This window comes from Canis lupus, chromosome 24, assembly GCF_011100685.1.
Source record: "Canis lupus familiaris isolate Mischka breed German Shepherd chromosome 24, alternate assembly UU_Cfam_GSD_1.0, whole genome shotgun sequence".
In the NCBI taxonomy this organism is placed as follows: domain Eukaryota; kingdom Metazoa; phylum Chordata; class Mammalia; order Carnivora; family Canidae; genus Canis; species Canis lupus.
Window position 1 is genome coordinate 40,072,573 of NC_049245.1, and position 27,925 is coordinate 40,100,497.

Consider the following 27,925-nt stretch of genomic DNA (forward strand, 5'->3'; position numbering starts at 1 on the left):
TCTTAAAAAAAAAAACAAAAGGTGTGCTGAAGGAAAAGAAACAGGCAGGGAGAGGCCACCAACTTTCACCTCTCCAGATTTGATTCTTTTTCCTTCGAATCATTTGGTTTTCAGGAGAAAAGTGGGCTCGCTTTCTTAAGAAAAAATTCAATAAAACAGCTCCCATCAGCCTGCACTAGTGTGGATTACATGCTCCTTTTTATATACGGGCATACAAACACCAGCTTGTGCACGTATCTTACAGACAGAAACAATGCAAGGATACATCAAAACCTATTTTGGGGGGATGCCTGGGTGGCTCAGCGGTTGAGTGTCTGCCTCTGGCTCAGGTCGTGATCCTGGATTCCTGGGATCGAGTCCCATTGAGTCCTGAGTCCCATTGAGTCCCGAATCATCCTCCCCGCAGGGAGCCTGCTTCTCCCTCTGCCTGTGTCTCTGCCTCTCTCTGCGCCTCTCATCAATAAATAAAATCTTAAAAAAAAAAAACTTTTACATAACACAATTATATTAAGGGAGGAAAAAAGGCAAAGCAGTATTTAAAAATGGAAAACAATGAACCTAATGGGATCTGGAGTTGTTGGCGAACGTACAGATAAGGAATTTCAGGCTTCTAACCCATGCTGTATCCTTGAGTGGAATTTATTCAGTAGAGAGTCTCCAGTAAGGACTGCTAGACACCCCCACTCCCAAAGTTTCCAATTCAGCAGGTCTAAGGTGTATTTCTGACAATGTGTAAAATTTCTAAGATGCCTTTGAAACATGCATTTCCCAGTGATGATGATTTTGCTAGTCCGGGGCCACAAGTTGAAAACCAGTTATTTAAAAAAAAAAGAAAGAAAGAAAACCAGTTATAAACAAGTGAAACTTAAAAGCACTTGAAATCTTCACTTAGAATGTTGGCATTGTGACTTACTTGCTACACGTAGTAGGATAAATCAAGTTATGTTGGTATCAGAAAGCCAAGTTTTCAGAAAATCAAATATAAGATCAAAGAAATAACCTTATTTTAAATTAGTTAGAAACTGAGTGCCCTGAGTTAGGGCACTCAGGTGGCTCAGCAGTAGAGCGTCTGCCTCTGGCTCAGGGCGTGATCCTGGGGTCCCGGGATCGAGTCCCACATCAGGCACCCCACAGGGAGCCTGCTTCTCCCTCTGCCTATGTCTCTGCCTCAGTCTCTCATGAATAAATAAAATCTTAAAAAAAAAAAAAAAAAAAAAAACAGTAATATAGAAGTGCCTGGCTGGTTCAGTCAATGGAGCATGTGACTCTTGAGGTCAGGGTTAGGTTCAAGCCCCCACGTTAGGCATGGATTACTTAAAAATGTTAAAATAAACCAGAGGCACCTGGGTGGCCCAGTCGGTTAAGAGTCTGCCTTTGGTTCAGGTCATGATCTCAGGGTCCTGGGATGGAGCCCCAAGTCAGGATCACCACTCAGGGGAGAGTCTGCTTCTCTGTCTCCTCTCTGCTCTTCCCCAGCTCATACTCTCAAATAAATAAAATCTTTAAAAACAAAACCCCATAGCAATAGAATTCATTGAAGTCCCCCCCCCCCCCTTAAAAAAGGCGTATATATCCTCATTCTCTAGGTTAAGAAGTCCTGGGGGTTGAAGCAATCCAGGAGTAATGAGCATCCTTATCGCCAAATCACCATTTCTAATTATCATTTCCCACAAAAGGAGCCCAGGATCTTCTGAGAAGTTAACTCTCCAGGTCTTGGTCAGGAAATGGTCAAGATGAGCTCAGAAGCTAATAAGCCTTCAGGCTGTTGTTCAAAACACACTAAGCCAACTTAAAGGAGCCCCTGTTGGCCAGACAGGAGACTCTGAGCATCAGAGTGATGCCTGCAATTGCTTAAAACTCATGGAATGTATACGCAGTTCCTCAGAAAAAATTCAGAAGTTCATACATTCACCAGTCACGTCTAGGACCAGACTTTATTCTCAAAGCTGATTAATCAAGGGGCAGAATCAAGTTTTATCGTTCAAGCTGTATTTCAGGGTAATCGAATCACAAGTGAGGTCTTCTGTCCAATAATAATAATGCAGAAGAAATTATGGAATTTTTAAATCACCCTTTGCAATATTCTTAATGTTTATCCAGTGGCTGCTAAAACCCAGAGGAGAAAAGTTGATGGAGAACTTTATTACGGCTGGATAGTCTGACATCTGAACCCATGATCAAATTTAACATGCATACAGTTGGAAAACCAAACTATGTGTCCAGAGGGGATGTGATTGGGAGCATATAGATTCCTCCTCTCCAAAACTGAGCTCAAATCTACTTTAAACCTCTCGATTGAATTTATCAGTTCAAAGGACATCAGAGAGACTGGAGAAAGTTAGATGAAGCCACAAATACACAATAAACCCATCGAATGTGTGAATTTCTACAGGACCAAAGACCCACCCTCTTCAATAAATAAAATGTTGTAAGGTTGTAAGGTGTGTGTGGAAAGGGTAAGTAGATTAAAATACTTAAAAAACCAATCTAGGGGCTCCTGGGTGGCCCAGTCGGTTAAGTGTCCGTGTCTTGGTTTCAGCTCAGGTCCTGATCTCAGGGTCCTCGGATTGAGCCCTGAGTCAGGTTCTGTGCTCAGTATGGAGTCTGCTTAAAATTCTCTCTCCCTCTGCTCTTTCTAAAATAAATCAATCTTAAATTTAAAAAAATTTTTAAAAAAAGGATCTTCTAAAACCAATTTAAGGGCATCTTGTTTAGGTCCTGAGGAGAAGCCACCTCTGAGACAACCAGGGAACATTGTCATGGAGGTTGGTTATAAGGAATCATTGTCCATTTAGCTGTGTGTGATCATGAAAGCTCTTATCCATTAGGGATACATACTGAAGTGTAAAATGAAACTGTATCACGTCTGAGATTTGCTTTAAAATACTCAGGGGAGAAGAGTTGAGGTGATGCAAAATACTGCTGGGGAGCACAAGGATTCATTACACTAACCTTTAAGTAGGCTTAAAATTGTACTTATAAAAAGTCAAATAAAACAAAACCAGAAACCAGGGACACAATAAAGACCAAAACCCAAGACTGCAAAACACCAAATCTATATTTACATCCACATATAATAACATAACTTTAAGCTGAAATATATCATAAATAAAACAAGTAATGTCTACTGTTTGACAAGTATCAACAATTAAAATAAATCAAACTGGAATGAAATAAATACATAAACAAAAATCCAATGGATTGTACCTCTATTATATGTACTGTTGTCTCAAAAGGAAAAAAAACATACAAAACCAGTAGTATCCCAATAGTTAATACTGATGGACCAAAAACAAAAACAAACAAAAATTTTGGAGTACAAGGGCTGTGAAAAAAAAAAATGGACATTTTTATGCATTCAGAAATTCAGAAATGTGGTTAAGAAAGGAGAAATCTGAAAGCCCCCAAAATTTCAGTATGACATGAATTGACTTGTTTTCAGATAGATTTGGTGATTTTTTTTAAATACAGGTTTAAATTTCAGCCCTCTATTATCTCGTATCCCCTTTTAAGATTTACATTTATAGTCACAGCAAGCTTTCTGCAACACTCATTGGATTAGGCAAAGATCAAGTCAATCATCTTGCAAATGTGTTAATCTTCAAAAATAGGCTATAAAAGTGCAAAACTATGAAAACAAAAATCTAGATTATGTACATATGGCTCAGCTTGTGAACAGGAAAAAAGGTAAATAGTGTACACTTTCCTGATACAAAGCACTTCATTGCAATGACAGCAGACTGATCTCTAATCAGGTCTCCCTTTAACGTGGGAGTTTAAGACTTCTCTGTCAAGTATGCTTCATGTTACATAATGAAAACAAAAACAAGAACAAAGAAATAAATCAGGATTCTTTTAGGACTTCACTCTTGCTCTAACGCAAAAGGACAGGGCAAGAAAACTTAACAGTGCAAATTTATTTTTGAAAACGGTTTTCTTAATAAAATATTTTGTGGTTGCTAAACCAATGTACTGCTGAATAAACTCAGCCGCAGACAGCGTATTAAGGGAACAAAAGTTTAAAACACCTAGCAAGCCAGCTGGTGGCTAACCTCTCTTTAAAAACCCAAACTACACATGCACTGAGAAAAACGTTGCTGCTCCAAACAACCAAAAACGGGAAGACAACGGAGGTCAAGAAACAGATCACATCTTCCCCATTACCAGAAGGCTCAGCCGGCAGTTCCTTATTCAGAATCAACGTGTCTATCATTAACTCGAATATGTCCACAGTTAACCCAAATGCCGGGCACACCAAGACTCCTAGATACAAACCTAAAATTTACCCGAAAACTTTCATGTCCTTTAAAATTGCTTCCAATATGTGTAATTCACATGTATAATTTAACGTTTATGTTTTTTTTTTACATACTAATTTAAGGAAAAGCCAAGAAAACCTGAATTTTCCAACAAAAATGATTAATGTGATAAAAAATAACTTTTAGGAACTCCACATACAATTTGGTATGTTTACTGCGTATGTGGCTGCTCTGCGGAGGACATGCTTCTCTGTAAACACACACACTTAAAAACCCCACAAATCACACCACTTTTTCAGAAAAGGATCGTGGATCTGGACTCTCCCTCTGTTGACAAAATGAAAATTACAATAAAAGGGCACCGAATTCAAAATGACTGACCACAGTATATGCAGCACATATTCATAGAGGGTCAATACTTGTGTTAACAATTTTGTTAAGACAATAGACTGGGGAAGATTTAACATAATACAAATCATTGAGAATTTTTTTTAAAAACATACATTTTCAACGAAAGAGTACAAATAGGAACTGCTCAAAGTGATGAGCTACATTAGAGAAAAGAGTATGCACAGTATTTGAACAAGCAGGTTTAGAACTTACATATGTACATATTACCTGAGGTGCAAGCGTCATATACTTTCTCCCCACCCACCCCCCAACCCAGATGGTTTCTTTCCAGCAGCGCTCAAGTATGCAAAAGACTCCTCTTCTTATTTGGTCGATTCTAAAAAAAATATTATTCAGGGACAAAATAGAGATTTCCAGTCTCCATTTGTGTACAACCCAACTGTTCCAACTATAGTTTTTATTGCTATTTGGTACAAAAGTTAACAGAACAACTTTACAAAACCGTAGTGTTCCTGGCATGTTACACGCATGGTACGGTCACAGCTTATTTCACAGGCTCCCACCATCTGCTTTTGCCAAAGGATGGACGAACTCAATTTGTGGACAGTACACATCCATCAAGACCTGTGGAAACAAAGGTTCAAGAAGCGATTAAGATAAAACTGAATACGGCCCAGAAAATCTTTAATAGCAAAGTACAATCAACAGAAATAAGGAGATCTAGAAACACAGTGAGTTCCACGTAAGCTCAAATGTTGCAACAAAGGGGCGCCTGCCCTGCTCAGTGCATGGAGCATGTGACTCGATCTCTGGCTTGTGAGTTCAAGCCCCACAGCAGGTGTAGAGATTACTTAAAAATACAATCTTTACAAAAAAGTAATGTTGCAACGAAAATATCAGGACTCTGCATAATGCTGTGCCGCTTCAGAGATACTACTACATACTGAACAGTGATTTAATGAAGAGGATTTTACCAAGAATCAGAATTCATATAAGTTACACTAAGTCTGGCAAAAGCAACTGTCACCGATGAGAAACTGAAAGCTTATATAACATTTGTTCAGCCAACATCTAACAAGTTTTACCAGTGATATTCCCCGCAGTAGACTAGGCAATGAACACGAGTCTCCTCTCCACCCGAGCTAGCAGTGAAGGTGGACACACAGGTGGGGGCCAGTGGGGAGGAATGGAAGGGAACCACTTGTAGGGGGAGCATAATGGTGCAGGGGGCCAGCCCTAGCCTACAGAAAGAGGCTAGGGCTGGACCAACAGGACAGTTAGCATTTACTATTAAGGACCTGCTGTGCCATATGGCACAAGAAATCTGTTACAAATTATCTGTTCCCATAAATTTTCGTTTTTGTTTTAATGGAGAGTGGACTTAACCCCGTTCCTGTCCAACACTTTACTCTCATTCTACTTTCACTACCTGAGGGGAAAAAAGGAGCGTAGGCCTGTGTAAGGCTAATAGGTCCGTCCCTACCTGTCCCACTGGAAACAAGACAGAGAACTCGCACCCTAGACTGGGAGTATAAACGGTGGTCACATGACAGGACAAGGATTTCCATGAGAACTCAAACTGTCCATCAGCCCCCATCTCTTCATGCAATTCATTGGTAAATTAGGCCTAGAATAACTCTTCACCTGGACATCAGGCCCGCTGGCCAAACCTGGGATTAACTAAACTAATAATCACACAACTCTGACCATACTACTTGAGTCTTCTCGATATCTACAGTTATATACACTTGCCATGTGAGGCACAAAGTCAAAATGCACCTACTTGTCCCTGTCCCATTCCCCTCCCCCAACAGATAAGGATGCACAGAGGCTTTCAACAAAGATTAAACAGGAGAGTTGGGGGGTGCGGGGGAAGGGGCACAGGCTTTGGTTCATGCAGACCTAGGACAGAACCAAAAACAGAGTATACACTGGGCAAGTTCAATACTCCAAGTCTTGGTACCCTCCTCTGTAAAGTGTGCACAGGGCCTCCTAACCCAGAGGTCAGCAAACATTTTCTCCAAGGGGCCAGAGTGTAAATATTTTCAGCTTTGCAGGCCGTGTGCTCCCTGTCACAACTACCCAGAGCTCTGCTAATGTGGCACAGAAGCAGCCATCAACAATACATAAAGGAATGGACATGGCTGACAGCCAGTTAAAACTTTATAGACAGAAACAGGTGGAGGGCAGTTTGCTAATCCCTGGCCTGATGCCCCCTGCCGTGGAAAGGATTAAGTGAGGTCATGATTATAAAATACTTCAAGACTGAGCATAAAATAAATGCTTAGTAAATTCCAGTCTCTATTACTATTATTAATATAATCATCATCACTGATACAGACCCTGAGCACTCAAAGTTTTAAAACACTTCAAACCTGGGGTGCCTGGGTGGCTCAGTGGGTTAAGTGTCTGCTTTCAGCTCAGGTCACGATCTCAGGGTCCCAGGATCGAGCCCCACATTGGGCTCCCTGGTCAGCGGGGAGTCTGCTTCTCCCTCTCCTGCTGCCCCTACTCTTGCTGTCTCTCTCTCTCCCTCTCTCAAATAAATAAAATGTTTTAAAAAATAAAAAATTTTAAATAAAACACTTTAAAATTAAAATTAGGTGCACCTGGGTGGCACCATTAAGCATTCCAACTCCTGGATTTGGCTCAGGTCATATCTCAGGGCTCTGCCGAGAGTCTTTCTCCCTCTCCCTCTGCCCCTCCCCCCACTGCGCTCTCACTCTCCAAAATAATTAAACAAATCTTGAAAATAAATAAAATTAAAAGTAATTTTACTTTATATCCTACTGGATAAGCCAGATGGTTTGTTTTCAATCAGATAAAATCAATACATCATATATGCGTTCACCTTTCTTACCCGAAATAGTAAATCAAGTTTTTTTGTCATTTGGCCGATAATGTGCATTCCCAATAAAATTCTCATAGTTTCTCTTTTGTAGCATGCTGCTAGACAAGTGTTGATACGACACAGGCCTTTTTCCTGTTGGGGAAAAAAATGTGGAAAGGTCTTTAGAATTAAGTCCAACAACTGGGAAGATGTATATGGGTTGTCAGAGGTTCAATTTTCACAATTCCTGACTGGTAATGTGATCAGAACACACCAGTTGCATTCATGTTGCAAAGTTACAAGTAAAATGTTTTTAAGTGCCCTGAGGACATGTGCTAGCACAAAATTGTAAGTCACTAAAGCTAAAACAGATCTAAGTACTATGCTGTCACTAATAAGAACTATAAAGTTAAGATCCAGGGTTTAGGCACAGAAAAAAAAAAAGCCCCAAAAAATGGTAGCATAAAATATTTTAAACTTATATACACCATAAACCAAAACTGTGGGGAAGAGGAGAAAAAATACTTTTCTCAGAAAAGGATTTTTATGGGGCACCTGGCTGGCTCATTTGGTGGAATGAGCAATTCTCAAACTCAGGGCTGTGAGTTCAAGCCCCATGTTGGGTGTAGATTACTTAAAAATAAATCTTTAAAAAGTAAAAAAGGATTTTGCTTCTAACACAGAGCCCAGACTCTTCAATTAAAGGCAAAGTTTTGACGCCTATCCGTTTTAAGAGCTGGTAGGGAGAAAAATAGGCTGCTTTAATCAAAAGGCTGCAAAAATTAATATTTCATCACAATTTTTATGAAATTCACTGGAGTGTGTGAAAGCAATTGTTTTTTAATTTGCTATCCCTACCCGATCAAATGGCATCAAGCTATCCTTGATAAGAGTATTGTCACCACACAGAACCCTTAATTTGAAATTAATACAAACTGAGAGGCTTAAAATGGATTTCTCCTTGGGGCTGCACAAACCAGCAAGACTTATATCTGACAAAGGAAGTGGTTTAATCAAGTTTGCCAAGTGGGCCAGGTCCCCAGGACACTCTGATCTACCTCTTTATGTGCACAGGTACGCACCATGCACCCCTAAGGGACCGCGGCCAGGAGGAAGCTGGGGTTTTGAAAACATTTCCATGGGGAGAACTCCAAAGTAAATCCACGACTTAAACAATCTATCCATTTAGGGGAAAGGAGTGCCTTTTACGATGCACTTGGCGTTTAACAAATGCTAAATAAGGCAGCAAGAGCCGAAAATCCTAGTTATCAAAACCATTCAGAAGCCATGCACTGGGGTTCGTAGGCTTTCTGTCCCTGGTGTGCGGAGAGCGCCTGCCCCTGGGAGCTCACTGGGTGGCGCACCTGCCCATGGGGGCTCACCGGGTGGCGCACCTGCCCCTGGTGGTTCACCGGGTGGCGCACCTGCTCCTGGGGGCTCACCGGGTGGTGCACTGGCTCGTGGGGGCTCACTGGCTTGTGCACCTGCTCCTGGGGGCTCACCGGGTGGCGCACCTGCCCCTGGTGGTTCACCGGGTGGCGCACCTGCTCCTGGGGGCTCACGGGTGATACACCTGCCCGCGAGGACCCGATCGCCCCAAACTTGGAGGAGGACCAGAAGCCGAGGTCCGGCTCGGGGAGCAGGGAACCCGCACAGCACGCCCCCGCCCCGGCCCCGGGCTCACCTTCCGCCGCGGGCCCGCAGAAGAGCGGCGCGGGTGTGGCGCGGGCCTTGGGCGGCAGTGCGGCGGGCGGCGGGCACACGCACTCGGCGGGCAGCAGCGCGGGCAGGCCGCGCACCACCTGGTACTTGGGCAGCTCCAGCGCGCGGCGGAAGGCGGGCGCGGGCGGCTCGGCGTCGGGCCGCGGCCGCTTGGCCAGGGGCTCCCCGGGCTCGGCGGGGCGGCCGCTCGGGGGGTCGCGGCCCCGCGGGGCCCAGGGGCGCTCGGCGCAGCCGTTGGCGGCGGCGCTGGCGGGGGGCGCCCGGGGCCTGGCGTCGGGCCTGCGGCCGCGCTCCACGTGCACGGGCTCTGCAGGCCGGGCGGCCCCCGGCGCCCCCCCGGGCCGCGGCGCCTTCAGGTTGCTGGGCGCTAAAGTGCTGGGGTCGAGGCCCGGCGGCGGGGGCCTGGCGGGCGCGGCGGGGCCCGGCTTCCCGCGGTCGCGGTCGCGGTCACGGTCGCGGTCGGCGGGCGCGGCCTTGGCGGGCTGCGCGGGGCGGGCGCGGGCGCGGGGGCGGGCCGGGCCCGGGGCCGGGGGCAGTGCGCCAGCGGGGCCACGTCCTTGCCCAGCAGCGCGGGCGGGCAGCCGGTGCGCCGACTGCGCAGCGCCGACTTGCTCCGGCAGTTTTTGTGGATGTCGGGGTTGTACTTATGCTCCAGTCTCTGGTGCATCATCAGAACCTCCGGATAAAAGGTCTTGAAGGTACAAAACGGGCAGGTGATCCCTGGGATTAAACTCTTGCTCAGAGAGATGGCCGGGCAGCCGTGAAGAGCCCCGAGGGACAGGTTCAGGGGCTTCTCCTGACAGTCCGCGCCGGGCAGGTGCCTGCCGTCGGCCGCCGTCCCCGCCGGCTGCTCCCGGGCGCCCGGATCCGCGCCGAGGACCGCGCCGTGGGCTGCACCGAGGGCCGCGCCGTGGGCCGCACCGAGGGCCGCGCCGTGGGCCGCACCGAGGGCCGCGCCGCCGTCCGCACGCGCAGGGACCCCCGCCTCTGTTCTACCCGCGGGCTCCGCGGCCTGGGGGTCGCCCGGCGGTCTCTTCTGTAACGCGTCCAAATACGCAGGGGCAGGAGTTTTGCCTATTTTATCAGTACTGTCATCAGTTGCATGTTTGTTGAAATCCTGAGTATCTTTGTGTACTGGCGAGAGGACAGTGCTGCCCAGAACATTCGGAAACGTAGAGGCCATCCCCTTAAACTGCTTCGAAGGTGGGCTGCCTTTAACATCTTTGGCACCATCAAAAAATCTTTTCAAATTTTTGGTTTGCGCACTGTCGGCGGCTAGTAGTGCATCTTCCATCTCCTGGTTTTTCCCATCGTTCTTGACTTCCGAGGCAAGATCGATCTGTTTGTCCTTATGATGTCTCTCCAAGTGATACCGCAGAGAGGTCTTCTGGGCTGCAGCATAGTCACAGAATTCACATTTGTACGGTTTTTCACCTAAAACGAGAAACGTCACCGTGTCACACAAGTTCTTGAGCAACATCGAAATAGACCTTTGGAAACCAGAATCATCTGCCAAGAGAGAATATAGGGTCTTTCCTTTTCCTGTCTCTCTCTGTAATCTTCATATTCAGGATCTTTCACCAGTTGCTGCTCGCTTTTTATCAAGAAATGTGACAAGTCTTTAATTAAAAAAAAAAAAAAAAAATAGGACAGCCCAGATGGCTCAGCAGTTTAGCATCATCACCTTCAGCCCAGGGGGTGATCCTGGAGACTCGGGATTGAGTCCTGGGTCAGGCTCTCTGCATGGAGCTTGCTTCGCCCTCTGCCTGTGTCTCTGCCTCTCTCTGTGTATCTCTCATAAATAAATAAAATATTTTTAAAAAATAAAAAATAAGATAAATTTTAAAAATGAAAAATAAAAAAATAGCACATTTTAAACTTATTTGACCTTCATAATAGCTCTATGAAACAGAATATCATTATCCTACTTTTACAGCTAGGAACACAGAGGCACAGAAAGGTGAAGTAACTTCCCTGAAGGTACACAGCTGGGAAGTGGATGAGATGCAGTTCAAGCCCACCCAGCTTCCTGAACCACTACATTACAGCCACTTCGGCCATCTAAATACTAAATATATGCTTGTTGCATTCTAGATCGTAACAATAAAACAATAACACACACACACACACACACACACAAGCTGTGGCATTAAAAAAATATTGAAGAGGTTTTAATAAGATGAGACAGTAGTCAGAAACCAAACAAGAAACTATCTTTCAAACAGAAGAGTTCAAGTACAAGGACACTAACAGACTTAAAAGGACAGCTGCCCTCAACATACTACACACTTTTAAAACTATTCCAAGGGTCTAACAAGATAAAAAGTCAAGGCACAAAACTCCACATCAGAATTCTTTGAATACGAATTAAGAAAATCTAGGAAGTTCCTTACCTGTATGCGTTCTGAGATGAATATTGAGGTAATAATTTGAACGGAAAAACTTCCCACAATAACTACATTCTCTTGAGGATGTAAGATGCTTTATTTTTCCTCCATCATCATTTTTATCTTAAAGTAGAAACAAAAATATTTACGTAAGAAGACAGCTCAAGGACACCAGGAAGACAAGCTTACTTGGGGGACCCTGGATGGGAAGATTTTTAGGAAGGCATAAAACTTTTTGTATTAGTGTTGGGGTACATCAGAAAGGACAGGAACACACCAAATGCTGTTTTGGGGGTTGCTTGATGTTTTCTGAAGCTTTTTATGACACATGCGCCCTGTTTTTTGGGTTTTGTTTTTGTTTTCTGAGTACAGAAGAATTTGGTGTCACCAATTCGGTTCCTCCTTTGTTGCCTCCATCACAGGGAAGATCATTTCACAGCCTGACATGCTTGGGCAACTTTCTGATCTCCCGACATGTCTGCAGCAGGCAGGATCTGGCACAGTGAGGCTGGACCTACAGACACTGGCTGGAATAACCAGCTTCTTCTGAGTAAGTGATTTAGAAAACAGAGCCAGTATAAATTGCCAGTTTTCCCAACCACTAGGGAAAAGAAGTGCATCTTGAGATCAGGCCAGCTACCACTAGAGGGTAGCAAGCACAACTTAATCTTTAAAAGAAAAAAAAGGTTTGGCGTTGGGTCAAAAAAAAAAAAAAAAGTAAGTTTGTGGAAATTTAGCACATTTCAGAAAACAAATTTCATCATTCGTGAGCATTCACGTGGGCAAAACTGTATCTGCGATCAGTCAAGATCTGTCCCCAAATGACAATGGGCTACACTTTATACTTCAATCTCTGCAATGGCCAGGACGCCGTATCTCTGCTGCAACAGCGTCAAGGTCTACTGGGAACACTCATTAAAAGATGATTATACCTCAATACCAGCCCTCCAAAAGACAGTTATGTTCACTGCAGGTAAGCTACTCGCTCCCATAAAAAAGAACGTTAAAGCTCTAGAGAAACCTCCTCTTACTCAGGATTGAATTACGTGCACTACCATGAGGGCAAGAGAAGTGAGATCATCTCTCAGAAACTGGCCCTAACTAAACTGGCTTTTTTGTCTTGAAAACTAACTCCACTAAAAAAGCCTCTTTTCCCTGCTCCTTGCTCATTCTGCATTTCAAGATTACATATACCTGGTTTACAGATTCTAAAAAACAGCCTATAAGCCACCCATGGGCAGCCTCCTGTTCAACAGACAGAGGACTGTATGATCCCCTCACCCTCAACTCCCCTGAGGAAAACCTCTAGATACCTCCAAACATACTAAAACAGCAGAGACAACCAGTGATTACCAAGACTTAAAAGATAATCACATGCAACAACCACTATTAAACTTACCATAAAGTTGAACAAACATAAATACAAAATAAAATATACCTAGTTTGCCTTTTGTCTTCTTTAAAGTAAATCTAATAGAAAGCCCGGTTGATAGAAAGTAACAGCAAGATAAATCTAGACCTCCACACCATAAAATAAATTTGGGAAAACCAATTCTCTAAACACAGAAGGCCCAGCTTTGTCTTACAATCACACCCAACTAGCTGAGTTTGAACCTTACTGCAATTTCCTACTCCCAAGTATGTGTCAGGATTTATGGTAGGTTACATCACATCCAAAAAAGTTAGGAAATCCATCTATTTTAACAGAAAGGACACAAAATGACCACATACACCTGGTTCCTCCTCCTTTAGCATCACCTCTGATTTTTACAGTGCTAGTTCTTCAAGGACTGCAAACTTTTTACCAGTAGGCTGTTGAAATTCACCTTGCAAGGTAGAAATCAGGGGTCGATGAACCAACTTTGCAAACAGGGAAATCAGGGCGAAGAAAGGTGAAGCAACATGTAATGGGGCCACAAAACAACACAGTGGTAGAACCAGACTGCAGGCAAGTCGTGGCGCTCCCAGCTATTACCAGGCGTTCTAGCCGCCTGCGACCGAGATTTCCACCAGAAGCTTCTGCCCACACCACCTACTGGCAGAACAAGACCCATCATTTCACTTCTTTCAGGGCGCCGGGGCAGCGCCGGGACCAGTCATCCCCCCGTTACCACATGCCCCCGAACAGGACGCACACTACCAGGACCCCCTGTGAAGACGAAGCCTGTGCTCAAGGCCTTTCTATGACGTCATGAAGACATCATAATGTCATTTTCTAGATCTCTGAAGACTGTAATATTCTAAGTGCTAGGTTCCCTGTGTCCCCTGAAACTCAAACCATTCTAAATACTCAATGTGCACATCGTGTGCTTGGAAAAAGAACCGGGCGCGGGCTTGGAGGATGAAGAGGCCAGCGTATCATCTGGTCCGATTCATCCTGGGGCTCGCTCACAGGTTCTCACAAGCCAGCCGCACACCAGCAGGTTACAGGGAAAGAAGACAGCAGCGTGTGCTTAAACCAAAGACCACGTTTGTGAATGGCAACGTCCCTGCAAGACTAACTCATGTTCCCATCATTCGGTTGTTGAAGATGCAGGGGCTCTTTTAACAGTCTTCGAGTAGCAGAGTCCTTTACTTAAACAAATTATAATTAAATGGATTGAAGCAGCACCAGGTTAAGTGCTGCTGGGCGAGGCGTGAAGCACAGGTGAGCTCCTCCGCCTTGGATAAGAAGAGGTCAGTGAGCCTCCAGCAATGGCTTCTGTTTCCTCCAAGAGCCATTAGTACCTGAGAAATCTGAGCAAGTGACATTTCTTTTAAACCATCTTTGGGGTGTTCACATTCCCTTTACACACAAATGGTCTTAGTTCCTGAACTGCTAACAATCACTAGCACACCAGACAGAGGAGGACAGGGTACCTAGGTAGCACCGCACAGTTTCTCTAAAGGTGCTGGTAATTATTCCAGCACCTTCTGCGGCCACTAGAACATCGTCTGGAATAAGTGTATGAGAGCTGGGTCTTGGAGGACAGGGAATTTGGTTGCACGAAAGGAGAACCTGTTTTTATAGATAAGATCTGGTGTGCCACGAAACTTCAGCGAAGCCCAGGGTCTCCCAACCTTGAGGCCATGGACGCCAGTGTGGGGTCGCCCCGTGCACAGTAGGATGTTGAGCAGCACCCTGGCCTCCACCCCCTGGCCTCCAGCAGCCTGCGTACTAACACAGCTATGACAACCAAAGATCTCTCTAGATGCTACCAGATTCCACAGGGGGCCACACTGCCCCAGGTCGGAAGCCCTGTGTAAGGGAAGACGCCTGTCCTCTGTTGGCAAAACATAAAACACCACGGGTTTTCAGAGGCAGAAGAAACCCTGAGGACAGTCGAGGCCCTGAGAGGTGAAGGGACCTGTTACACAACAGAGCACACTTACCCAAATGGAGCCCTTCCGGAAGTCCATCCTCAGATCCATCTTCAGAACCACCTTCTCGGTCGACGGCTCCATGCTCATCCAGCGTGGTGGGGAGGTCCGGAGAACACGTCCGAGGCTGCCTCCCATCGACGGACATGGTGGGCGACCCGGCGTCGGCCCTCCGGTCCTTCTTGTGCACTCGCGAGTGCAGCACCAGCTGGTGGTAGGTGCGGAAGGCTTTGCCGCATTCCGAGCAGTGGGTCGGCTTCTCTTTGTGACCCGACAGCTTCGGGTCCGCTTCCGCAGAAGGCACTTCACCATTGGAGGGTCTGGGCTTCTCTTTATCTTGGGAGAAGCCCGCACAACCGCTCTTACTGGTCTTGGACTTGCCAGAACCTTCGGAATGGTTTTTACTCGCGTTCCAAATTTCTACGAGCTCCTCTTTTTCCGAACACGAGTCATCGTTGTCAGTACTTCCTTCTTGCCCTGGCTGCTCCTTCACTTCCCGGCACACGGCCACTTTTCCTTTGGTGGCCAACTGCCAGGCCTGGTAGGTGGTGAACGGATCGAGCTGAGGTATCCATTTTGTGGGCTTCTTGACGGTTTCGGGGTGAGATGTGGGTCTCAAGTTTAAAAACTGCAGGAGCTCTTGCCCCGGGGCTGGCATGCCCCCCTGCTGACAGTCTGTTTGTGTACTGCTGGCACCGGAAGCCGTCTCTTTGCTGTGCATCTTCCTGTGATCGATTAGACTTTCCTTATTTGGAAAGAGGAAGCCACAAACCATGCAGATTTTGTAAGGAGAGGAGATGCTCTCGGCCGCGTGCTCCTGCACCACCTCGTTGATGGTTACCGGGCTCTCCGAGCCTTGCTGCAGTTTGCTCTTGGCTCCAGATTTGCCAGTGTGTGTCCGCATATGATTTTTAAGAAACCACGGCTCCTTGAATCTTCTTCCGCACACATTACACCCGTAGGTGAAGGAGTCCTTATGCTTCTTCATGTGGATCTCGACGTCGAAAGCAACTCTGAATGTCTGCCCACATACTTCACAGCTGAATTCTTCATTTTCTTTGCAATTCTTGTCCTTGGGAGGTTCTGTTCTTACTTGACTTTTATCAAGAGGACTAAGATACTCTGCTTCAACGCGCAGAACTGCTGGCTCACAGAGGATAGGCCGATGTTGCATTAAGACGTGTTTATTAAGGTCTTCTGAATGTGTGAAGGTCTGATTGCAAAACATACAGTCCAAGGGCATATATCCTTCTATCTGGATGATACTTTTCTCCTGCGTAGCTCTGAAAGGAACAGCGGTGGTCCCTTTTATTGACACGGCATCATCTAGCTCCATCTGGTTGCCCAGGGAATTGCCAATAACTTCTGGTCCATCCATATACACTAACAGGGATTGAGTGGGCATGTTTCCTGGCACTTTAGGATTGTATATAAAATAAGAATCCGGTGGAGGAATTTCTGGAATTGGAATAAGGCCACTTGTAAGACTTGTCACTCACACCCCCAGCAGCCCTGGGACTTAAAACTAGAACAAATATTTGTTATAAAAGTTCAAAAGAAAGTATATATTCCTGTAGCTTCTTATCTTCAGAAGTCTTAGGAAGCTCGGTGACAGAGCCTCTCACTGGTTCTTTCCACAAACAAGGCAGACAGACTCCCCAATGCTTTGATTCAAATATGAGTCAGCACAAAGCATTAATTCTCTTTGTCTCCACTGAGTGAGTGATTCAATTGAGCAAGAAGTCAATCCCAGCAACCTGGAGACAAGGGATTTCCAAAACCTAGAGGGGGAAAGAAAAACAGAAATAGTTAGCTGCAGCCAGAGAAAAGAGAAGCCTGGTGTGGACAAATCACAGCTGGCCTGCTCGTAGCAGAGGAGGCGCCTAGGTCATCTGCTCCACTGTTAACTAACACAGTGCATCCTGTTAAACATGCTCGTTAATTAAATCATTAGCATTTTATCCAATCAGTATACTTATCAAATCGCTAGATTTTCATCCAGTTAAGAAACTTAGCCCGTGGTCCTTTAATGATTTAAATCTAAAATGTAAAGATTCAGGACAGAAACTGTTAAATTCAGCCAAATACATTCTGAATGCCACTACAATGCACACGTGTAGCCTTATAAACAGGCTCCACTAATCTAGAGAGTATGCCAACTGTGAAAAATGACAATTACAGCACTTTAAGTAAAAATATAAAAGCCAGAACTTCACACTGTCTTATATACAGTCGAGAAACACAAATGCCTAAATGCACCCTCGAAGCTTACACAGGCACTGGGGCCAACAACATACACACACATGAAGCTTTCCTAAAATCCACATACAAAAACTACAGAACACCTTAGAATGATGCTCATCTTGGTCAAGAGAAACCCCCATCATTGTGGTTCACAGAATATTCTATTCCTCAACCCACTGCCCAAAGCCCGAGTTGCTTTTAACAACTTTTCTGCCTTCTGCAGGCGTTAGGGTAGGGCTTCCTTGTCTACACAATAAATAAGGAAATACATACACAAAGCTACTTTGTGAATATACACTTGAAAATAAAACCCTCCACACGGCCAGTTCAACGTGGTCCTCCCATTTTTAACCCACCTTTCACATTCTGCACTGGCCAGGTGAAAAAAAAAAAAAAAAATGGATTCGTTGAATAAATTCAGCTCTGCAGGCTCAGGTTTAGAAGCTAATTGTCATTCTTGAAGAAGAATTAATCTCCAAAACCCCATACCACCCACCCCCCACCTTTCTGGCAGGCACAGAATTGGTTTTAAATAGTCTCAACTACTTTAGCTGAGGTCTGTTAATTCTACCCAACAAAAAGAGTTGCAAACTACTCCCACCACCTTCAACTTTACTTTCTTCTCTCCACTTCCTCAAAGAGCAAGGGCCTGCAGGCTCACAGAAGACAAGGAAACATTTCTTCCCCCTTCTTTACATTCGTAATAAAAGAAAACTCTCAGGCCCCTTGCTATCTTTAGTTTTGAATAAACCAGATCTTTAAGATGAAGCTTTTCTAAATAAGACTGCAGAACAAAGATTAGAGTCAAGAAAGAACATACAGAAGTGTTTTATCTTAATTTCTTAGTTATAATCACAATGGAGGATAAAACACAGGGGGTGGCTACCAGAGTGTTATTAACAGAACACTCCAGAGACCTGAGTTCTAGTTCTGGCTAAGTCCCAGCGTTCAGGCTATCACCACCACATACCCCATTTTTATCTACTTGATGTAGACGGTTAAATGACAGGATCATCCTCAAGAGTTCTAAATTTCTATGGTTAGGGGGATAGATCTTCATTTATGGATAGACCTACTCAAAAGAATACTTAATGCTATCCTAAATCAAGATATTAAATGATATTTGAAAATGTAACTGATAATTTAGGGTCCTATGCAGTCATTTATTCATTCAGCAAATATTTACTGATTGCGAGCATACCGGGTAATATTTTTAATTGAAGAAATTATCAGTACATATTCTAGAAAAGCAGCTCTCAAACTCAGACAACATTGTTTTCACCAGCCAACAGATATATGAAAAACCAACAACTCAATGAATTCTACACCAACTAGAATAGATTAATTTCAATTTGAATAAAGGCTGTCCTCTATGAGGTCCTATTTTTTTGGTTGCAAAACAGCTTTTTAAAAAATGAAAAGAGTGGCAACAGCAAGCAGTAAAGTCTTTTTAATCCCCTAATTTACCAAAACCAAAGTCAGTCCTCCATGTCAGACCTCAACATGAACTGGCTGGTTTTTTAAAGAAATGTTACTACTCTGTGATATTTTAAACTGGGAGGAACTCCAGTTTTCTACAGGTAATCTTTCCCAAAAAGACACCAATCCTAAACTCACTCCTTGAATGAGGAACATGATGTGGGTACATCCTTATTATTTCTCACCCAGGGTAATGGCAAATAACTGGAAATGCCTGTCTTCGAAAAATAGTTTAGCTTCAATTTTTATCTGAGATGTTCAAATGTCTGGGTTAAGGAAGTCATCATCAGCTTCTAATACAAGACCTGAAGGATTAGTAAGGAGGCACAGTGCAAAATAAATAAATAAATAAAATCTTAGCAGAAAGAAGAGCTTCAGTTTTGCTGGGGGTGGGGGGAAGGACAGAGGTCCAGAGAGGAGGGGAAGGATGTCCTCACCCCGAGTCTCCTAGTATGGTCAGATGGAGAAGACCACTCTCCCAGGCAAAAAACCCAAGTACTTCTTCCTCCAGGGAAGCTTCTGGCACAGATTCTGATAATCATTAACTGTACCCAACTGTCCTAAGCACTGGACTATCTTGGGTCATAGCCATCCTTACTACTCACCCAGGATATGAAAACCCTGGGCCATTTCTTTGAAGATCCTAGGAAGAGAGAGACCCTGTCCAGCTTGTTCCCTGCTGTCCCCCCATGCCTAAAAGGAGTCTCTGGCCCAGGGTCAGGCCCTCAACCAACACCTAGTGAATAAATGAACAAACACTACATCGTCAGTCCAGGTGTGGAATCAGTACTGCACATCTCTAGCCATGGTCACCAACCATAACTGATCTGGTATTAAAATTAACTCGAAGGCTCGTCAGAACATCGACAAGGCTGGCTCTCTGTGGCTGCCATCTAATATATACCATTCTCTGCCATTTCCAGTGTGTAATTAAAAAAAAAAAAAAAAAGAATCTATTTAATCATACCATGAAGGTGACCAGCACAGAGCAAAACTGTGTCATCTGGTCTGAAAACTACTCTCCCTTTACTGACCCACCAGAACAGAAATGCAGGACAAGCTGGGGAAATCTCTGATAGCAAATGCCTTCAACTCTTGACTTAGAAACTGAATGCAGACTAAGCACTTCCTTAACCTATAAACCAATTATCTACAGCACTTAAAACCAATCTGCTAACAAAATCTAAAATCTTTAGTGACTGCAATAATAAAGACTTTCATACTAACAAAACTCACCAAAAAATAGACATTCTAATCTAATTACTGTTCATAACAGCCATTCCGGTGGAGTGAAGTGAGCACCCCCAAGGCCTTCCCTGAACCGGCGGCGCTCCAGGTGGGGCACACAGAAGCCAAGGACACACCAAGGCCCTGCTGGCAGAGGAAGTTGTCTGTCTTCACAAAGAACTGGAGGAAGGAGGAGGAGATCATAATGCAACCCTACAATCTGAATGCTTTTAGTCGGCAGAAAGTGAGCATTCAGGACATACTAGGCTAACTGCAAGCAGTTGGCAAAAATGTTTTTCAACGTTGAAAAAAATGCTCTTAAACAAAATGCTCTTAAACCTTTAGTCGGGTAAATGACAGCCCTTAACCTTCAACCATTCGCCCCAAGGCACCTGAGGCAAGAGGTTATCGGGTATCACCTCATTTTCTGAGACAATACTAGGGCTCACTTTCGTATTATGATTACTTAAAGACTTCAAAAAAATTTACAACAACATAATCTTTGGGGGAAAAAGTAGGAACCATATTGCTGTAACCACCTGGAATAGAAGTCTAATGCTCTTTAGGCCAGGTCTCCTGTCGGTTTTTTTTTGTTTGTTTTCCTTTTCAAAGCAGATCCGCATTTGAGAGTAAAGCTCCCATGAATTCGGCCACTACCTCTAGATTTTGAAATTCGCAAATATTACACAGTATACGACGCTTCATGAAAAACACAGCAATTTGTGCTTCAGCACAACACATTAGAAGTAAACGCCACCTTGGTGACAACTGTTGCAACTCAGGAGTAGTTCCTTATAGCCAAGTGTGCTCACACTGTTAACCTTTAGTGACCGCACAGCCTCTACTTCAGTGGAACAGGTTATCTTACATTTTTTTATATGGAATATTTATTACCCTATTATGGAGCAACAGGAACTCAAAGTCCTCAAAAACTGTCAAAACATATAAATATTCTATTTATAGCCAAGTAATTTGCAGTATTCCTGCAAACCTACTTTTTCCCTCCGAGTCACTTAAGTGTCCAAATAAATGATCATTAAAATATTTAGCCCAAACAAACTGCTGGTCTCCGGCCAATTCATTTGTACCCTTTAAACAGCAAAATTATCTCCAAGATCTGGTCAGGAAACTTACAGTTTTTTCTATAAATGTTCCTTCTGTAGGTCACACATACTGTTTCTTGTCTTAATCCGACCAGTGAAGAGAACTGCACATAGGAAGCCACAGTGGCAATCCAAACCTGTAACTTTAAATCCTTTAACACTATTTCAAGGAAATCACCAAGGTCACACCCATGAGCTAAATGGTCAACCCAACTTTCCTAACATAGCCGTGGAAAGATGTTGAAAAGTGAAAGAAAAAGATTAAAATATTCAGAAGTTTACGTTCAACATCACAATCTAAACTATTCAAAAGCAAATGACTCTTCAAAGGCAAAGCCCGGGGACAGATCCAGATCCTGAACACTGTTAAGTGTTCAGTCCCAAATACGATTAGAGACCAAAGTACCATAGAAAAATATAACCGTATTAGTATATTTGAGCCTCAACACTAACAACTCTGATTCATTCCAAAGCAATTAAGGTCAGTTAAAGGATCCTAATGTGAACACGAAGCACCACATATTAGTTTTAGTTTCAGTATTATCGATATTCACAGATACTGTGGTCTGTGAACCGGCTCTTAAAAATTCCAGCCTGACCGGAAAAAGAGAACTCTAAGGGAAATGAATAAAAAAATAATTTTCTTTAAAAGCAAGATTAAGCACTGTTATGGGTCAGGTTCCACTATTGCTACTTAACCAGTACTACCTTCAATACTTTGAAAAGATTTTAGACAGGACTGACACCAGAAAGAAGATTTCGACAAACTAAAACAGTAAACTCTTCTATCTTTACCTGTATTCTTTCGCTCCCCACAAGGAAAACACCCTGTGTATGCACACACACGCAGCTAACTGGAGATACAGATAAAATAACTATAGCCATCATACTACACCAATACCCTACACACCTACACTTCTTTTTCAACAAGGCCAAATGGTGAGTGTTCTTAATTATACCCAATTTAACTAACCAGATTAAATATAAACATGGGCACTGCCTTTTAAGGCATGAGCTCTTTCTTTAGCAACATTTAAATAATCCCCTCCCTATCTCTGTTGAGTAAATACTAAAGTTGTATGTCTGGCTCTTCTAAGTCACCTGTTTGCTTTCAAAATTAAGGGGGGGAAAAAAAACTCCTCTTTCAATTAATACATATAATCACTGTTGAGTCGATTTATATATTTATATACTGAACTAAAAACAAAGCTTATCCGCAGAGTTAAAAAAAAAAAAAAAAACGCAAACACACTTCTTCTGGCATAACTGAACTGTTCTGAAAAGTTACCTTGATTTTGACACAGGTAGGAAAAATAACAACACGTAGTTCTCCTAATGCTGATGCAAGAACAAGATGGATCTGGACTCTCAATCACCAGTCCATAGAACTGTATTTTAAAATTCAAGAGGTTTCCTGACACACTAGAAACTAATGAACAGCAATACACAAACCACTGCGGAACCCATTACAAAACGGGCATCTGGCTCCAGGGTGGGTAGAGGCTCTTCTGTACCAAGTGAAGGAATGTGGAGGTCAAAGAGAACTTAGGTGAAGCCTTCAAGAACAAAAGCTAAGGAATTTGAGCGAATTCTTCTCATTTAACTTACCCAGCTGTCTTCTCAGGTTTAGTAATTTTATTTCTCAACTTTATCATAAAATTACCAAACTGGCCCCTAATTTCCAGTAACTCAGTTATGTAGTTACCCGGGGCAGGAAGTAATGGGGATGTTAAGAACAGTCAGTCAACAAATGTTCAAATGTAAAGTCGTTAATGAGCATTCCAATGTTCAGCATAAAAGGGTAGCTTGTGGTGGCAGCTGGATGACAGGGGCTGCCCCACTGTTTATTTGGAAGATAGCTTTATACAGGAATTGAGCTTGCTCATCACAAACGGCAGATTTTAGGAAAGGATGGTCCCTGTCCCACTTCCTCAAAATCAGATTTCTATCTGCTCTCATGGTCTCAATTCAAAATCCTGTGCCCCACACACCACTGGCAAATTTGCCTAACTAGATGATCGGCTAGAGAAAAATAATCCAGATCACCGTCTTCCTTAAAAAGCCAACAAACTTAGTAAGTTTTTTTACACTGCCCTCCAAGGGAGGCCATTTGGTTATAACGATCAAGCTTCCCTCTCCCAAATTTCAGAAATTTCCTGCTGTCTTTGTGTCAATCCTTCTTTCTTCCACGTGCATCTACACCGGTTAACACCCCTCCCCCTACAAAATCTGGAAATGAGGTGTACAGATCGACATCCCACCACAGACTCAGGCGTAGTCTACATGCTGTAACTAAACCTTTCACTATTTAAAGCGTTTCATGTGATTGGGACGAGATTTCTTTAGTTTCTGCTGGGTAGCTGTCCTGTAAACAAACACCTTCCAGGTTTTTCTTTCTAACACCTCAGTTAACGTGGAAACTGTTCTGTATGTTCCAGAGGTAGTCGTTTAAATTAAAATCTCATTACACTTTTTTTTATTCTAGTGGAATAGTCCTCAGCTTATACAATGCTCTCAGATTTCTCGTTCCTACTGTACAACTCTAAAGCCTGAAAATATATAGCCATTGTTCAGGACTTTGGCTTCAACTTTCCAATTCATTTACTAAACATACTGCTACGGGGTTAAACTCAAATAGGAAATTAGCAATGAACCATTTAAAATAAGTCATCCCCAACAACCTCAAAAACCCTTACACACAGGCCACACTGGCATATGTGAGATGGAACACTCTCAACTGAAATTGTCTTTGAGCAAATGGAAACAAAGCTTCACGTGAAACATAAAAAAGGTCCAATCATTTACAATCCTACAAGCGTCAGAAAGAAGTATCTTTTTTTTTTTCCCTTCAAGTAGAGATAGTAGACAGTCAAGAGTCATTAAAACTACTCCAAAGTTCTTATCCACCAAGATCATGTTTGTGACAACTGTGAGAAAAGAATGTGATTTTATAAAGTGGGAAAACAGCACATCTTTTGGGACCCCTGAGGCTCTAATCAAGCGTCTCAGAATTAAGAGTGCTCCAGGGTTGGGAAAAGGCAGCCCTGCTGTGGCAAAAACATGCCATTTCATCATAAATGTTGTTAAAAGAGAGAAAAGTGATTATCTGAGATGAGGAGAGAGGGACTCCGTCGTTGCCAGGCCATTATATTCTTTAATGATTTCATCAGTTTGTAAGTGACTTGATGATGAAGTCTTATTTTCTGATTTCCTCTTTAAAGGTCCACTGGAAGGGAACCAGGGGCTGCTATTCCTCCCAGAAGTTCCTCTGCCAAAAATGGAGGCTTACAAAGAGAATGCAAATCTACCTCCACCTTAAAAGTAAAGGCAAAGTCAAACCCTCCTCCTTCCTCCCTCCTCTTCCCCTCAACTACCTGGGAAAAAAAAAAAAAACAAAAAACGGCAAGCTTTATCTAAATAGATTCTTCAAGGTGAGGGGGAGCAGTATTTTCTACAAATTTTATCAAAGTGGTGTATTAGTTCCTTTTTTTGATTAGGAAGTGAAAGGGAATAATATGAACCCAAGACAACTGCTAAACTTCGATCTTACAAGTTATTAAAAACAGCAAAGGTCAAACTGCAAAGTGTTAGACGGTGCTGTGAAGATAAAAGGACTGAATGAAGTTGGACACTAAAGAAAAGTATGTGTCCTTCACCTGGAAAAGTCATAATCCTCCCCCACTTCCTCCTCCAGCGTGCAAACCTGTGTGGAGTCTAAAGGAGCAGCTTTCCTCTTCATACCAAATAATTAAGATTCCAAACAATCAGATTATTAGCCCTATTCCAACAAACAAGCCAAATAAATTGTAAACTTGTGCTGTAGCTACTGACAACAGGGTTTTTAAATAAGTCTCTCTGCCTCTTGAATTTAATACTTATATAACTGATGAAAAAAAATGGCAGCAATTTGGGGTGGGAGGGGTTTGACTTCACTAAAACACCAGGATTAAACACACACACACACACACACACACACACAACACACACTCTACTATAGTCTTTGGGATACTGAACAAAAAACAGTATCTAAAATAAACATGACTTCTCAGAAAAAGTCATCTACCATTAAGGACACACCTTAAAAGTTCTTAGCACACATTAACTAAGCAAGCACAAGCTAGTGGTCGGACTGCTGTATTTTTCAGACAAAAAGCAATTAGATTATTACTCTGCACTTGTCACTGCAGACACCACAGGCTTTTTAGGAAACTCTACGGATTATTCATTCCCAAAGTATTATAAAACTTAGTATTTTAAGTCTTATTTGATATCAATCAAGGCATCCATCCATGGGGGAGGGGGCGGGGAAGAGTACAGTAAAAAGAACATTTTTAAATGTACTCCTTAACACATACAAAAGAGAAGGTGCAAGGCCTCCCAAGACCCCTACCTAGTCGCCAGGCCTGGCCGGCAGCTGTTGTTACCCTGCCTTTTCTTTTGTTGAGCTTAATCTCATGTCAACTCATTCAACCAACTCAAAAGCGATGAAGACATAATTGAATCAACCTGAACTAAATCAGACCTAGGCTTCTTAAAACATACAGCTTAATGGTTCCAAACGATCCAGAAAGCTGGGAAACCAGCTAGCATGTAGCATGTAGTGGTCACTACTACGGGACCCCCAAACTGGCCAGAGGACCACTGCAACAGCCCTTTGCGTGTGATACACATTTAGGAATGTTTGTGCCAATGCTTCGAGCCCTATAGGCTGATTCAGAAAGATAAATTGAGGCTCAAGGAATTTCAAAGAGGAACACACCAAAGGCCTTAAACTCTAAAGTGACTATTCTCTTCCTGGGAGGTGGGTGTGGGGGGGGGGGGGTGGAGGAGAGAGACAAAAATAAAATAAAACTTTCTACTAGTCCCAAGTGTGAGCAGACTACTGGGGTCCCAGAAGTGGCCACTGGTGGCTCTTTCCTGTTCCTGTAACTAAACCTTTAGGAGAAGTCCCCGCCTGCCCACCCCTCCCCACCCCCATCCCACCCGCCCAAGAATGCGGCTTCCCGTCCTCGGTGGCCCTTCCCTGAATCCCAAAAATGTGGGTTCTAGCCCGGGAGCTGGACGTGTGGGTCCCGATCCCCGCGCGCAGGTACGGGCCGGAGCCACCCCCCGGGCCAGGCCAGGCCCCCACCGGGCAGCACCGCCCAGGCCGCCCCCAGCCCGGCCTCGGGGGGCCCCCGGCAGCGCCCTCCTCCCCCCTCCCCGGCCCGTGCCGCTCGCATTTTGGGGCCAAAGCAAGAGAAGAGGGCTCTACATCTGAAACTGCGCGGTTTCGCCACTCAGCGCCTCCTGGCAGAAACTTCCCTTTTAAAAAAAAAAAAAAGAGAGAGAGAGAGAAAAAAAGAAAAGAAAGAAAGAAACACTTATAGGGAACAGTTCAATCCTGCCTGCCCTTTAGAGTTACGAGTTCTGCCTCCAGCTGGCTCTGGGACTCCGACTGGAAGCGAGGTGTAAAGATATTCTTCTAAGCGTTTAAGGGCCATTTAAAAAGTTTCAAAAAATCTTTAAAATTAAAGGGGGGGGGGTAGGGAGGGAGGAGAAAAAAAAAAAAAGGGAAGAAAAGAAAGCACCTTGTCCACACACACACACACACACACACACACACACACACCTCCAGGGAACGCAGCCCGTGCGCCGCCGGCTCGGGGATGGGCAGGACCCGGGGAGCCGGGCCGGGCGCGGGGGCGCGGGGGGCGCGGGGGGCGCGGGGGCGCGGGGGGGGCCGCGGCGGCGCCAGGCCCCTCCCCCGGCCCCGTAGACGCGCCCTCCGCCCGGCCCGTGGGGACGGTCCCGGCCATTGTTTGCGGGGGACGCCTGTTAGGGCGCATTGTTTTGGCTGCTCCCAAGTTGCCCCGGCCCCTCCCGGGCGCTCGCGGGGGGCCCGGCCGGCACACCCCGGGAGCCGCCCAACTTTCCCGGGGCAGCGCCCGCCCGCCCGCGCCCCGCAGCCCCGCGCCCCGCAGCCCGCGCAGAGCGGCCGCCCCCGCCCCCGCCCCCGCCCCCGGGCCCGGGATGCGAGCGCCGCTCGGACGCCCGCCCGGGGCTCGGCCGGCGGCGGAGGGGGCGCCCGAGAGGAGCCGCGCCGGCGGGCGGCGGGCGGCGGGCGGCGGGCGGCGGGCGGCGGGCGGGGGTCCCCGGGGCGGGGGCGGGGGCGGGGGGGGGCGGGCTCCCGGGGCCCCGGGGGGCGAGGCGCGGCGCGGCGCCCCCTTTACCTGCGGCTCCGGCTCCTCGGCCATTTCCTCGCTCGGCGGCGGCCGGGACTGAACTGACACCACACGAGCGAGCCGAGGTTTGAATGAGGAGGGGAGGGGGCGGGGAAGGCAGGAGGGAGGGGAGGCGACGGGGAGTTTCTCTCGGCCTTTTGTGCGGACACCTCCCGGCTTCCGCGCCCGCACCGGCCCCCCGAAAGCGGCGGGGGTCGCCGGGCGCGGGGCGAGGCCATCCCCCGGGCCCCGCGCCGCCGAGACCGCCCCCCGCACGGCGCCCCCCGCCCCCACCCGCCCCGCCCGGGGATTTGGGGGCCGGGCTCACCTCGGGCGCGGGGCTAAGGTGAGCGGGGCGGGGGTGCGCACGGGGCAGAGGCGCGGGCGCCCCCTACGCGTCCGCGCGCGGACAGTGCAGGCGCGGGGGGTCCCTAGGGCCGCCGGGGCGCGGCGCGTCCGGCGCAGGGGGACTGTTGGGTCAGAAAGTGCTCAGGGAGCAGCTGTTGCGCCCTCCCCCGGCCCCGCCGCTCCGCGACGCCCCGCCTCCTGCCTCCGCCGGCCGCGCGGCCCCGCCCCTCGGCCCCGCCCCCGGGCCACGTGGTCCGCGCAGGCGCGCCCCTGCCCCGCCCACCGCCGCGGACTCCGCCTCCGGGACGCCAGCGCGCGCCCCCGCGTTCCGGCCCGCGATGCCCGCGCACGCGCACGCGCGCGCCTCCCCCCCCCTCCCCCGCCCCGCCCCGCCCCGCCCCGCCCCCCCCAT

General features: G+C 45.7%; 2 protein-coding genes across 2 annotated transcripts; both read right to left on the minus strand.

Annotated features, from left to right (window-relative positions):
* Window positions 1–3,040: 3,040 nt before the first annotated feature.
* ZNF217 (zinc finger protein 217) lies at window positions 3,041–16,605 on the minus strand. The gene is made up of 8 exons (XM_038572999.1): window positions 16,599–16,605; window positions 14,922–16,403; window positions 11,556–11,672; window positions 10,132–10,596; window positions 9,683–10,053; window positions 9,125–9,644; window positions 7,471–7,593; window positions 3,041–5,234 (listed from the first exon to the last, which is right to left on the minus strand). The coding sequence occupies exons 1-7, from the start codon at window positions 16,603–16,605 to the stop codon at window positions 7,484–7,486; spliced, it is 3,072 nt and encodes a 1,023-aa protein (XP_038428927.1). The 3' UTR covers window positions 3,041–5,234; window positions 7,471–7,483.
* On the minus strand, window positions 16,263–27,925 carry LOC119877503 (C2 calcium-dependent domain-containing protein 4B-like). The gene is made up of 3 exons (XM_038573000.1): window positions 27,907–27,925; window positions 27,175–27,488; window positions 16,263–16,690 (listed from the first exon to the last, which is right to left on the minus strand). The coding sequence occupies exons 1-3, from the start codon at window positions 27,923–27,925 to the stop codon at window positions 16,637–16,639; spliced, it is 387 nt and encodes a 128-aa protein (XP_038428928.1). The 3' UTR covers window positions 16,263–16,636.

Excerpts from the sequence above, each read along its gene's own strand:
- ZNF217 (XM_038572999.1), bottom strand. Across the intron at positions 10,597-11,555 it reads TCATCTCAGAACGCATACAG|GTGAAAAACCGTACAAATGT; the intron begins GTAAGGAACTTC and ends TTCTCGTTTTAG. Across the intron at positions 7,594-9,124 it reads CTGCGGGCCCGCGGCGGAAG|GAAAAAGGCCTGTGTCGTAT; the intron begins GTGAGCCCGGGG and ends TTTCCCCAACAG.
- LOC119877503 (XM_038573000.1), bottom strand. Across the intron at positions 16,691-27,174 it reads CCGAGGAGCCGGAGCCGCAG|GTTTTGGAAATCCCTTGTCT; the intron begins GTAAAGGGGGCG and ends TTCCCCCTCTAG.